The sequence below is a fragment of the Neolamprologus brichardi genome, chromosome 1, assembly GCF_056152115.1.
Source record: "Neolamprologus brichardi isolate AB-2024 chromosome 1, ASM5615211v1, whole genome shotgun sequence".
Taxonomy (NCBI): domain Eukaryota; kingdom Metazoa; phylum Chordata; class Actinopteri; order Cichliformes; family Cichlidae; genus Neolamprologus; species Neolamprologus brichardi.
Genome location: NC_142104.1, coordinates 6517289 through 6531143, shown reverse-complemented (window position 1 = coordinate 6531143; position 13855 = coordinate 6517289). Strand labels below are relative to the sequence as shown.

General features: G+C 39.1%; 1 protein-coding gene and 1 long non-coding RNA gene across 2 annotated transcripts; one reads left to right on the top strand and one right to left on the bottom strand.

The window, feature by feature from the left end:
* Positions 1–1942: 1942 nt before the first annotated feature.
* Positions 1943–6951, bottom strand: LOC148106279 (uncharacterized). The gene is made up of 3 exons (XR_015719389.1): positions 6475–6951; positions 2600–2683; positions 1943–2029 (listed from the first exon to the last, which is right to left on the bottom strand). It is a non-coding gene; the product is annotated as an uncharacterized LOC148106279 (long non-coding RNA).
* LOC102786389 (COUP transcription factor 2-like) lies at positions 6611–13107 on the top strand. The gene is made up of 3 exons (XM_006779712.3): positions 6611–7681; positions 8905–9429; positions 11372–13107. Exons 1-3 carry the CDS (start codon positions 7183–7185, stop codon positions 11644–11646), a joined length of 1299 nt encoding a protein of 432 aa, XP_006779775.1. The 5' UTR covers positions 6611–7182; the 3' UTR covers positions 11647–13107.
* Positions 13108–13855: the final 748 nt, after the last annotated feature.

Here is a 13855-nt window from a genome sequence, read left to right as displayed (position 1 = left end):
TGCCGTCTGAAGTAATGTAGCATCCAGTACATCAAAACATCCCAGCATTACCTCCCCGCAGTGGCCACAGATCAACTGATCAAGCACAAAGAAACTTCCTAGAGACAGCAAATCCTCCCAGCCTGCCTCACAGTTGCATTTTAAGCATATCACTGCATCTCACCAACTAGGCCAAGAAAAACCACCAGCATAAATGACACATGGCCAGCCACATGACAGCTGTTAAAACACTCAACTAATTCTTTGATGCCATGTTGAAAAAAAAAATAGCCTGTCATGAAAAGAGAGTGTGTTTGAAACTCTTCATTTCCTGATAAATAATAATAATAATAATAAAATCACACCTGTAATATTTTTTGCATTGTTTGTTATGTTAATCATAAATATTGCTCTCTATATATTTGTTTTCTTAACTTCACTATTTATTGTTAGTTACTGTGATTCAGCTTCTTGTACATTACAGTTAAAAGCTTTAGTAATTACTCATTAACACAGATGTTTTCTGATGTAAACTGACTAAAAGATTACTGACGACACTGTTATGGTCAGTCACAATTTTAACTGTATATAACGTTGACTTGTGCATATAAAACTATGGGGTAAATAAAGTCAGAAGTCAGAAGTAGATCAATTTGAATTTATAAAATGGTAAGCAGAGTTTGACTTAAGATTTAACTGAATCTTCATTGAGGCTAAATGATCCTGTGGATCAGAAAGATATTTAGATCTCTATTCGTTTCTTATGTTTTCATTTAAAATTATTTTTAAAAAATTGGGGGGTGTATTTCACTTTGTGACGAAATTACATAAAATGCGCAATTTGATGACATTGCTAAAGAAGCATCTCAGAAATGTGTAGATCCAGAACTAGATCAAGCTCTAAAAATGAATCTAAGTTGAGCTGAACCTCACCTCTGGTAAAGTCTTCCTCAAGATCAGTACCAAACTTTTAAACAACCCTGTTAATAAACAAACGAAAGCAATCCTACATCCTAAGGTAACTAAAAGCACTGTTAACCACAAGTGGCATGGGGTCATAGCAGCAGCCCTTTCAGACTGTCACTTATTAACCCATGAAATGAATGTGATATGATTTGCTTAATTAGGCTAAAGAAACAGAGTAAAAATCTAAGATCTAAGTGTGTGAATGCGAGAGTGAATGAATAGTGGCATTGTAAAGCGCTTTGGGTGCCTAGAAAAGCACTATATAAATCCAATCCATTATTAAGATGCACAAGTAATAGAGGTGGGAATCACCATACATCCCACGATATGATATTATCACAATACTTAACGCACGATATGATATCATTGCAATTTTTAAAAATATTTTGCGATATTCAGATTCTGTACATAAAGGTAAACTTTATCAATATTCATTTTATCTAATATCAAAGTCTCACACTCAGTCTTTCTCTCATTTCAGTGATTTATTGTTGACAAACTTGAACAGTTTGTATTACAGTCTAGTCCAACTTAACTGAACGCAACCATCTGGTACAATTATAGCTATTCTGAACTATGCAGTTTATGAAAACTATGCAGCCCCTTCAGCAACTGAAGAATTTGAAAGTAAATTAAATCAAAATATAATTTTACATTAAATAAAAAAGTTTTAAACTTAATTACAATAAAACGTGTCTTAAATTAAAATAAGTAAACTGTCATGTTTATTGCTGCCAAAAAAAAGTTAAACACATTTGGACAGTGAAGGAATGTCAGGATTCTTGCTCAGAAAAAGGATCAACATGCTCTGAAGTCAGAGCATGTTCCAGTCCACAAAAACTTTTTTTGTAACAAAATATCGATTTCTGCTGTCCCTGTATCGATACATTATTAGCAAACAAAATATGACGATACTACACAGTATCGATTTTTTCCCCCACCCCTAACAAATAATAATAAAAATGCACAAAAACATCAAAGTAAACTTTGAATTATGTCTTCATCCTCTTCCATTCCACTTAATTAACCACTTAGTGCCTCCACCCGGACGTTAAGGTGTGCACAGCCTATTTGGCCTTAACACCTGAAAAACAAAACACAACAATGTAAGAAACTCATCATATTATTGCCCTCATTATCCATGACTTTAGAGACTGGACAATAAAAATATTTTGTAATGGCATAAACAAACCTGCCAAACTAATTATGCGATCCTTTTATTCGACAGACCTCTATCAGCATCAACTGAAAGGCTACCAGGAAATATGCCTCAAATTTTGTGCTTAAATATTAAAATACTGTAAAATGTTACAATAATAATCCAGTCATCTTTAGCTCTCTTATGCATAAACAGGTCAGAAATGTGTGCAGTCCACATTAAAAGGTTTGACTAAAGCATATGTCTTGTTTAAAATGCTATCTTATTTGATCAGTTTCAAAACTGTTTACAGTTCAAAGCTGAGTTGAATGTGATTCTATCATTTACAAAGCAATGTGGGTTAATCTCATACGAGATAATGAGTGCTAGTCTGAGTGAGGTCAAAGGTTAAGTAGGATTTTGTACAATTCCTAATGAGGATCCCAACATTTCGCCAGGATGAATCTGTTCATGAGTGAGACGAGCGTTAGCGGTGCGTTATAACTGCACACTGACCTGTAGCACAATGTGTCTCTCAAGCATGAAATCCACCTCATGAAGAATTCTGCAGTGGGCCTGAAGGAGTCAGAGGTCAGCTGTCTGGGGTTAATAAAAGGTGAGAGATGGTTTAGCGGTCACAGGTGAAGCAAAGGCTGTGCCGTGTTAATCTAACTCACTAACTATTGTTGCTCTCTGACCAGGATGTGAACCGGCTAAAGAGCCTAAGAGGTACCAGCTTTGTTTCAGTGGCTGCCAAGGTTCACAGCAGGATGACAACCTACAGGCTCGCTTTACTGTCCAGCATCTATTACCAGAGACATAAACACAATAAGGTTTTAGTCACTAGTTACTGTAAAAATTACAATTGCTATAAATGATAATGTAAGATACTGATTTTAATATTAATTGTTGCTCTGGTTCAACAATCTATAGCAGAAACGTCCTTGTTCTTTAACTGTAAAATGCATGAAAATCAACTTTTGCTCATTTTTTAAATGCCTTGCTTTAATAAGTAAAACTTTGTTGTTAACACTTCTTATTATAGTTTAATTTAATATGTAAAATTCAGTAAATGTCTAGTGTACATCTGCTTATTCACAGAAACTTGATTCCCACTGTATTCAGGTTAAAACTTCTAGAAATTTTACTCAAGATGAAGTTGTTCTGTGTGTTTTACAAGTGTCAGAAAAGTTGGATGTATTCTCAAAAATAAAATTTAAAGCAAACTAATTGTGACAGGTTTGCACTTTAGACACTTCCCACACAGTTGCAGTCAGAAGAGTCACAGGGATCATATTCTCTGTATTCTCCGGAGCTTACTATGATTTTTTGGTGTTAATTGTTTTCTTTTAAGAAGAGCACATTGAGCTTATTTTGCAAGATTGTAAGTAATGATGAGAGAGAGATGATGAGATAGCCTTTATTTGTCAGTTGCAGGTCTTTTGCCCACAACCGAGATGACGGACCTTGCCGACCGTACATACAATACACAAACATCACATTGGGGAGACAGGTCAGGCTAGGTAGCGAGGACAAAAAAATGTATAACACAAAAGGATAATACAGGAATGCACAGATATCAACACACCATAGCACAATAAACACAGACAAGCAACATGGGAAAGTGTTCCAGTGTGTACATCTGATCTGGGACCGCTGCGATCTTTCGACTGCGCCTCCAGCTGACCCGATGTCCACATCAGAGGGGAGGTAAGTTATCAGATATAAAATTCTAGGTTGCTGATAAGTTTGATAAATATAAGGTTGAAACTTGTGTAACTGGATTAGGTTTCTTTTCAGAAAAATCTGGTTAGGCACAAACTGTGATTAAGTCTTCATTAGTATTTAAACAATCAAAATATCACAGGGATATAGGGACTACCCTTTCAAATAAAAGTGGATGCACATTTATTCCACATAATTAAATAACTGGTAGAAGCTTGTTGTAATAATTAATTTGCTTTCTGCTCACAAAATGGCAAATGTTTCTTTCTTTTCCAGGAATCATGCTGATGCTCATGTATATTTCACTTTTGAACTTAGGACTGGTTATATGCTGACCATAACCTTTTCTCCACATGCACAATTCCTTTGTTTTTATTTTATTCTGATTATTTTTTAAATATTTACGTATTTTGCCTCACCCAACCACATCCACACACTACACATTTCACTTTGCTGTGGATACAGTTCAAATATTGAGTTGTTATTTTGCAGGTAAATTGGACAATTTGATTTGCAATGGTTTGTTTCTACATCATGGCCTCCAGGTCAGGTCATGACATTTCGCAATCTGCACACTTACACACAGTCACTGCTAAAACACAAACAGAAGACATCCGCTGCAGGATCTGAAAGGCTACTGTGCACTTTTAGCTCACAACCATTAATCTTGTTACCGTAATGACTTTACACCACACCCATTCACTGCCAAAGCTGAGAATACTACCGGATATCCCTAGAAGACTATAATGTGTGCTTTTCTAAAATCTCTCTTGGTCAAGTAATTCCTTGACAATACGCTTCATCATACTCACTGCTGAACGTAGTTTTCTCACGTCATATAAACTCATCAACCACCTTCACACTATATTTTATTCAGATTTTAGCTTGACCAATGTTTGTCATGTTCAGAATTATAAGAGCAAATTTTCAGTAAAGTGACATCAAGCTTGCATTAGAAAAATTTCTGCAGATTTCTGAGCAGGAAGCCAGAGCTGCCTCCCACTGCACTGCAAACAGTCATATCCTGGTGGTTTTGCCCACACAGCAGGTCTCTCCTGGCCAAACTCTCCCTCATTTTGTTTCCAATTAGCTCGCTTTCAGCTCCCCCACTGGTGATAAGTCATAAAGGGCGCCAGATCACCAAAAACAGGAGGGATTTATCATCTGTAAACGCCTAAATCTGTGATTAATATTAACCGGACCCATCATGAGGCAGAGCGGGGGAGGGGAGAGGTCAGTGAAATAAACAGTGTGAGGGAATGCATCATCCACATCCAGTGTGGTAAACACTTTAGCCTTGACCTTCCGCTGCTGATTGGTATTGGACATCAGCCGTGTGTTTTGTTAGCAGGCGGGGCAAGGCTTGTTTTGTGTGCGAGCAGTCGCTGGATGACTGCAGCTCTGGCCGTCTGGAAGAACGTGACAGCACACTCAGCCTCAGGACTCATGGAGCATGAGTCAACAGTGAAAGGGCCATACAGACATTTTTACATGGCACTGACTTGCCATCAAAGACATCCATGGACATCAGACTGATTCCATTTGAGAAATCCACAACAAATGAAAAGAATGGTTGTGCTACACGTAAATACACCAAAATTAAACAATGCAACTGTATGGAGACACACAGCAACACTGTATTTAAAACCATAATCAAAGTCACCGAATCTACTCTGAAAAATGCAGTAGCTTTATGGATATCAAGTAGCGTGTACTCCAATGCAGCTGCTCTGAGTGAAATTCAATAGATCATGAACATGAGAGACAGAAAGGGCAGAGGCGCAAGTGAAGGTGTCATCTCTTCAGCTAGACATGTAGCCACTGGTTTTCATGAATATATTTAATCCCCATATATCTTTGTATTATTGCTATTTGAGGAGGGATAACATCAGTTTATTTATTCGATTTGTTTCATTTATATTTAGAATTGATTTTACAGCCTGTGCTAAAACAATCATTTTTGTGTGTTTATACTGAGCATTTCACAACAATCTTTTTACAGTAGATCTGCACTGGAAGTCAGGATGTTTAGCAAGTTTACTGATGAAAGCTAAAAGTCCAATATGTATCTCACCCATACATAAACTAACTTGTCAACTTTCTCTCTCAAGAAAGAAAGGAAAAAAAAGAGAAAAGGTTTTAGTAATTTCTAAAAATGTCTTCTTATCTGATTAGTCATTTGGTGTGAGTAGATGATTACGTGATTACAAAGTCCACAACGTGACTGCAGCTAAGACAGGGCAGAGGAGAGGAGCATTAAATGTATTATTTATAAATGAAATGTTTAAAATCTATCTCTTTTTGTGAGTGAAGTGGATCTAAAAAAGGGAATTTTTCTGCGTAATTTACTGACGACACTAGGTGGCATCAAATAACTGCATTTAGGATCTGAATTGGCCCCTTCAGGGTCTTCGCGGGCAGAAGCAGCCTCTTTATGTACCAGTATAACATGAGTACTCATAATATACATTATGGGTGATATGATGCAAACTGTGGTTCGACAGATTCGCGGCAAGTAAGTAGTCATAGTGAAAAAAACAAAAAAAACAACAACAAAAAAAAAACGTTCGTGTGCGCACACATGACAGAGAGAGAGAGAGAGGGAACGCGCGATTGGACAGAGGGGAAAAAACAGAAAACATAACAGGGAGGATGTGAACTCTTACCCTCTTTAAAGTCAGCTGAACCCCCGCACTGCTGCTCCGAGACCAGCTTCTCCACGCGTTAACTCCGCCCCAAACCCGCGTCACCGATTCACAGCCGGTGACGTGCGGGCGCATCACTCTCCTCCTCCGTCCCGGAGCAAAGCATCGTCAAAATCAACATCCATCACTCCCCCTCTTTGACTCTCTCTCTCTCTCTCTCCCCCTGATGTCTTTTTAATGTAACTTCTTACTGATCGGGAGAGCAGGGAGCGTCTGGAAAGCCTGGTCGCGTGACTCCATCCCTAATGAAGGATCTGCTCGCACGGCATTCTGTTTAAAGCTGGACACACAGAACAGAAAGGATCAGATTGTATATTTTGGGGATAACGTTTCCTCCCTGCGTGGATGGCTCCGTCTTTATTTCCCCCCCTCTGTGGATGCTATAGCGCACTATGACGGTTTGAATGAAGCTGTCTTTTTGGATTTTGTCCGCGCCCGCAGCTGCTTCTGGGTGACTGCTCAATCTTCACTTGTGAACTCGTTTTAATTTTCTGCCGTTATCCTATGAGCTCTCTTTTATTTATTTTATTTGAAATTATATTTCGTTTCGTCAAACAATGCCGCAGTTTCCCATGACTGTGTATTAGCTATTGATGCCGACAGTAAGTGTGAGTTAATTATCGCGTAAAAACGAAGTTGGGCGCAAAAAAAGTTTTGGAGAAAGTCGAAATGGCGATGGTAGCGTGGAGAAACACCGAGGCGGTCGGGGACTCTCAGGGGACTCTTTCCTCCCCGGTGTCCCAGGTTGCACCTCTGTCTCTGCCCGGAGAGCTGACGGGACACATGAACCCGGCGCCTTCTCTGGAAATACCCCAAACAGCAGCTGCACCTCAGGGAGCACCGCCGCCCAATCCGTCCGGCAACACCGTCGCGACCACCACCAACAATAACAACAGCACCTCCTCTTCCTCCTCCTCCTCCTCCTTGTCCATGGACAAACAGCAGAGCCAGCAGATCGAGTGCATCGTGTGCGGGGATAAATCCAGCGGGAAGCACTACGGACAGTTCACATGCGAAGGATGTAAGAGCTTCTTTAAACGCAGCGTCAGGAGAAACCTGACCTACACCTGCAGGGCCAACAGGAACTGTCCCATAGACCAGCACCACCGCAACCAGTGCCAGTACTGTCGCCTCAAGAAATGCCTCAAAGTCGGCATGAGGAGAGAAGGTACGCGCTGGCATCAAACTGTTATTACCGGTACTATCACGTCCATCACACTTTCACATGCAGCACTCTTTTATGTTTGAACGCATATCTGCCCCATACTGTGTGGATGCTACATATGTGTAGCCTAGCTTATGTTTACATATTTCTTTGTGGACCCAGGAGCCTTACCATCGCCACATGTTGCCTTTGTCCGGGGTTTGACACTAGGGATATTTTATTCATTTAATAATGTCTATATTTTTTTAAAAAAATACGGGGTGTATAATTATTTATTTTGTCTCGGGTACTGTAGCTTTATATTGTGTAGACCTCAGTGTGTAATATTACACATTATTACAGATGTTCCCGCTAGCATCCTGTAGCATGTTAGGTGCACTATTGTTGCTCCCCTTCCGCTTTATGTCCATCATCCCCGGTGAGTGTGAGTCTGCAGATGCTTTAAATGTCAGGTGTTCACATTCAGCAGTAGATATATTTAACTTTGGTTTCAGTGCCTTTTTTTTCGTTTAAATTGCAGCCATAAAAATGTAAAATACATTTTTAAATGATGTGCGCGTGCGGACCATGTGTGTCTGCTCTTATTCATTATGCATGCTTTTCATATACAGCACTAGGCCCAGACCGCAGCCTACACTAGCCTACTAAGCCTACAAAGCCTACTGCTTTGTTGTCTAAATGTGGAAGTTTATTAAAGTTTAGCCTATTAGAGATTTCACAGCCAAAAAATAAATAATTAAGTTACAATAAGCCTACTCACGTGATGATATTAGAGCGCATTAACTGAAAACGTAATCTGGGCTGTGAACTGGAGCAATTATACATTTGAAACAAAAAAAAATGCAACGCTAATGAATACCCAGAAACACGCTGGGAAAAAGAAAAGAGGGAAAAGGAAAGAAATCTCACACGCCATTATCTGCAGGTTGTGCTCCAGATCTCCCAACACCGAGCTGAATGTGACATTTCTTTCCAGGAGCTGTCCACAACACTTATCCATGTCCACTTCTGAAGAGCCAGCCAAGCATAAGCTAGCTCACCACTGACATTAGAAAGGAATCCCAGCCTAATCTGACTAAAATAAGCGCGAGATTTTAATTCACATACGCTGTCGTAAATGACGTCCCGTGCGTGCTGTCTAGTTTTAGGGTTCTTTAAATGTCATCTGCGTTGTTTTAATCGCCTTCTAGCGTGATGTGGCATTTCTGCCGTTTCTTTTCTTACAGCTGTCCAGAGAGGCAGGATACCAACCCAGTCATATCACGGCCAGTTTGCTCTGACAAACGGGGATCCTCTGCAGTGCCACTCCTATCTGTCGGGGTACATCTCTCTGCTGCTGCGGGCCGAACCCTACCCGACCTCCAGGTTTGGCTCTCAGTGCCTGCAGAACAACAACATCCTGGGCATTGAGAACATCTGCGAGCTGGCGGCTCGGATGCTCTTCAGCGCTGTGGAGTGGGCCCGCAACATCCCTTTTTTCCCGGACCTCCAGGTGCCGGACCAGGTGGCCCTTCTTCGCCTCACCTGGAGCGAACTGTTCGTCCTGAACGCCGCCCAGTGCTCCATGCCCGTCCACGCCGCCCCGCTACTGGCCGCTGCTGGTCTCCACGCATCCCCAATGTCTGCTGACCGGGTGGTGGCCTTCATGGACCACATCCGGGTCTTCCAGGAGCAGGTGGAGAAGCTGAAGGTGCTGCACGTGGATTCGGCGGAGTACAGCTGCATCAAGGCCATCGTGCTGTTCACCACAGGTAAACTTTACCTTTTCACCCCCACACACGCTGTGGCTGACATTTTAGCGAAATCACGCAAGCTTAAAATCGAAGGAGAATTGTGCCGCCACCATCACGAAGAAAACAACCGCTATCAAAATTAAAATCCTAATTTAATTAAATAAATTATTTTCCAAATGTAGAGAAAACAAAATGAATGCGAGCGGACGAGAACGTTACTTAAAAATCGCCCGAAAAACGTAGGAATAAATATTTCCAAAAAAAAACGACAGAAAATCTTCTAAAAATAATTTTACAGATTTTTTTTTATTGCTCGTGGCATAATAGTTTGCATAACACTCGGTGACTGTGCGTTCGGGGTGGGGGAGGGGGGCTAAAAAGAAAAATCAATAATTTGTATTAAAACTCTGAAACACCTTAAAAGCAAAATCTATATAAAATAATTTTTTTTGCAGATTTTAGTATGATCATAAGTCTGATGATCCTCTGATATCGTTATAAACGGTCATTAAAAAAAGGAATACAAATCATATATGTTGGATTTGCTCTAGAAAAGTACTCCCTTTAAACCTGAGCCAGCTGCTTTACCTCTGATAGAATTCATAGTGAACTTAAATGACCTCATACAGTTGTCAGATCTTGAAGCAACAGTTTATCTGCATTAAAATAATACTGAAGAGGAAGCGTGAGTGAGTGAGTTTGATGGTCTTAAAACTGCATCAAATCCTTACAGCCCTTAAAATATGAAATACTTTCCTGAATAGGTTATGCAAATGAAAACAGAGCTTTGAGTTAAACATTTATATTCCACTGCTGCTTCACATAAAAGGTGCCTCAGCAGAGTGATTTATTTAAAATATATATATATATATATTAATTTCAAGTGAAATTTTTTTTTCAAGCTTAAAATTTAGTGGGTTTTTTTATTTAAAAAAGAAAATTTTTATATTTAAATCTTGCCACTGTTTTAAAAACGATCATAGCATGTAAATGTAACTGCATAATACATTTTATTCTTTATATATTTAAATTTGAAAATATCTTCATAAAGAAGCTTTTTTTGTACTGTTCATAAAGCAGTGGGAACTATTAGTTGACTTTGCAATGCAAAATGTATGCCAGTTTCTTCACAGCCTTTTAGATGACAGAGTGATGTTTGGTTGTTCGATTGTGAGTGGGTTCAAAAGGACAAGTAGCAGCAGAGTAAAAAAATAAATAAAAGAAGGTTTCCTATTGGTCTATTTTAGTCCCCGTGAGCACATGTGAGCACATGTGAGCACGTGCCTTTTAAACTGGGACAGTCCTGCTTTAACCCCTGTTTCCAGCTGGCCTGCAGTTTTACAGTATAGACAGAAGAGTCTGGTGTGCGTTGAAATGCAAATTATTCAGAACAATCAATGCTCTTGCCGTGCTTCCTTCCTTTTTTCTGGGCCCTGGGTATTCTTTTTTTTGATTGGATGAGAGCACTGGCACCATTGTTGATCCCAGATGGCATCAGATTGACAAACCTCAACTATTTGCCTATATGTTTTATTTTCAACCTGCCACTGCGCTCTTACAGTATCCATTTGACATTTTTAAACCTCTACATTTTCCCAACCATGTCTGACTAACTAGTTTATTGGGTGTTCTGTGTTGATGGTTCTGATACCATCTTAGTGAGGTTCACTCAAATCTGTTTACAAAGTAATAAAATATTTAAATGCGTCCACTAATATTCGGCATTCTGTTGCCCTGACCTCTTCTTTAATGTCTTACCCAGGGATTTAAATAATATCAGTAAATAGTAATACCTACAGATTTTTGTTTTTTCTGGTGCTTTTTTGACTTTCGATCACTGTAACTTTTCATCTAACTCCACATTCAGACTGTACCAGTATTTTTCAGATGTCCAGTTGAACCACTGGTCTTGACTTCTTCTCTTCTGCCTATTTGTTTCTGTGTTACATTCTCTCTGTAGATGCTTGTGGTCTATCAGATGTGGCCCATGTGGAGGGTCTCCAGGAGAAATCGCAGTGTGCTTTAGAGGAGTATGTGAGGAGCCAGTATCCCAACCAGCCTAACAGGTTTGGGAAGCTGCTGCTTCGCTTGCCTTCCCTCCGCAGCGTCTCTTCTTCTGTCATAGAGCAGCTTTTCTTCGTCCGTCTGGTGGGGAAAACGCCCATAGAAACTCTGATAAGGGACATGCTGCTTTCTGGTAGCAGCTTCAACTGGCCTTACATGGCTATTCAATAGAGAATAAAAGCTGCTGTGGTGCTACTAAGGTCAGGAAGGGTCCCACTTTTCAAATCAAGTCATTTCAAATAGTAAAATCTCTGTTGATTTAAACAAGAGAAAAAACTGCCAGTGAAATTAAATTCTCTAAAGTATCTTAAGGGTAAAAATGTAATTTAATTTGCTTTTTACATCATACCGGATGTATTAGCTGCCTTATTTTCCATTATGGCCCTGCACTTTTAGAGGGCTCCATAAAATACAGGAAATCTACCAACGACGAAATGATCTGACCGCACTGGCAGAAATTTTCACTTGTTTAAAGGGAACTAATGTCATTAAACGAAATGACTGGTTAAGATGGACATCTTTTTGCAGTGTGGTGACCTCTCACAGTCTATGGTTTTTGGGATAACAAACAATATTTATTGGACCTGTGTGTATATTTATCGTGCTTGTAAATTATGTTTTGGATCCTTTTTGTTTTCTTTTTTTTTTCCTTTTTCTTTTTTTTTTAATGTTTTACATATTTTTACCCCAGCTAGTGAGAAAACTGCAGGGATCGTCTTGTGTTGATCTGTTTTTTTGTTGTTGTTGTTGTTGTTTTCATACCTTCCAGACATAGCACTTTGGACTAAAGGAACATTTCAGAAAGATTTAATATGATTGTTTGAAACCCGACTTCTTCTGACTTCAACCTTTTTGCTCGGTTGCATAGAGACAGAAAGGTGAGATTGATGCTTTGTTTTAGTTACTTTGTTTTCTTATTCTGGTTTTCTTATTGACATGCAAAGAATGAGAACAGCAAAAACATTTCAGAACTGCACTTCTCATGCTCAGTGTTCGGTTGCGCCAAGCGTTAGTCATCTCTTGGCTAATACGATTATTTCCCTTTTGCCATAATGTTCCAGTTAAACTCTTTAAAATCCTTTTTCAAAGCAATTTATCTCTCCCGGATTTTTGTCACACTTCATCTGGTTTTTTCTCATCTGAACTGAGAGGCTAATCATGGCGGTGAGCTGACTGTTGGATAGCTTAATCCAATGTTTTTTTATATTTAGAGGGGTTAAAGTCCAAATCATATTCCCCCGTGACAGGTAAGAAGAACACGAATGACACTACGAGATTAAGGACAAATGCATTACCAAATACTTCTAATGAATTTATGTTTCCTGGACTTTTACACTGACTTCCTCAGAGATTTTTAAGAGCACTGGGTCTATAATAACTACAATCTCTTAATTTCCCAGGCCAAGAAACAAATTTATTTCAGTATAACTCATGCATTAATGAGCCCAGGCCACTTAATGGCACAACAGACCACTGCAGGGTATTGCTGAATTTAGAGTGTATGTGCATGTGTGTGTGTGTGTGGGTGTGTGTGTGTGTGTGAGTGTATTTGTGTTTACTTCTTTTTGACAACCACTCTGATGTACTGTGAAAGCATATTGGTTAACATATTGGTACCGTATTAAATTATAACTCAAGATTTATAAATAAAGTGTATTTGCTTTATTTCGTCATTTCAGCTCAACAGTGTTCATGTTTGTCACCTTCCAACAGGAATCAAGTGTGTTTACACAAGGGAGCGCATCCGTTATAATTTTGATTTTTTTGTGCTGCAATGGAGTAAGCAAACGTAAGCCAAGTGGAGTCTGTCTGGTGTTCTGGAGCCCATTTCTTACTATAACATTGTCACTAATTGGGCGTTTTAATCAAACTAATTGCTTCCACTGACAGTGATAGCTTTATGTGAATGTCAGGTTGTATTTACATTTGCCTTATTTAACAACCTGCAGGAAAACAGTTAACTTCTCTCCTGCACTTATCTTATATTGGGCTTGATCACTCAGTTTTAACATCTTTACAACTTAAGAAAACACCTAAAGGGAGGGAACAAAGAGTGTCACGTTACATCCTTTTCTTGTAGCTTGCAGATTGTAGCCTGTAGCTGTGCTTTTTTTTTTATATATATATATATATAACTTATTGATAGTTTTAAATTAACTATTAAGACAAAACCTAGTATGATCTTGTATGGCTGCATGTATCAGTACATCCACACATGCAAAAGAAAACTGTATGATATAAACACATTTTCTTTTTAGAATGCTACAATAAAAGTCTGTCTTCAAATAAGGTAAAGCTGCTTTTCCAACTTGTCAGTAGTACCTGCTGACAGCTCTATTTGCTATTAAATCTTCTATTAGTTTAAAAAAAAAAAAAAAAA

Coding starts and splice junctions, on each gene's coding strand:
- LOC102786389 (XM_006779712.3), top strand. CDS start 7,183: ATGGCGATGGTAGCGTGGAGAAACACCGAGGCGGTCGGGGACTCTCAG. Junction 7,682..8,904: donor AGTCGGCATGAGGAGAGAAG/GTACGCGCTGGC, acceptor CTTTTCTTACAG/CTGTCCAGAGAGGCAGGATA. Junction 9,430..11,371: donor CATCGTGCTGTTCACCACAG/GTAAACTTTACC, acceptor TTCTCTCTGTAG/ATGCTTGTGGTCTATCAGAT.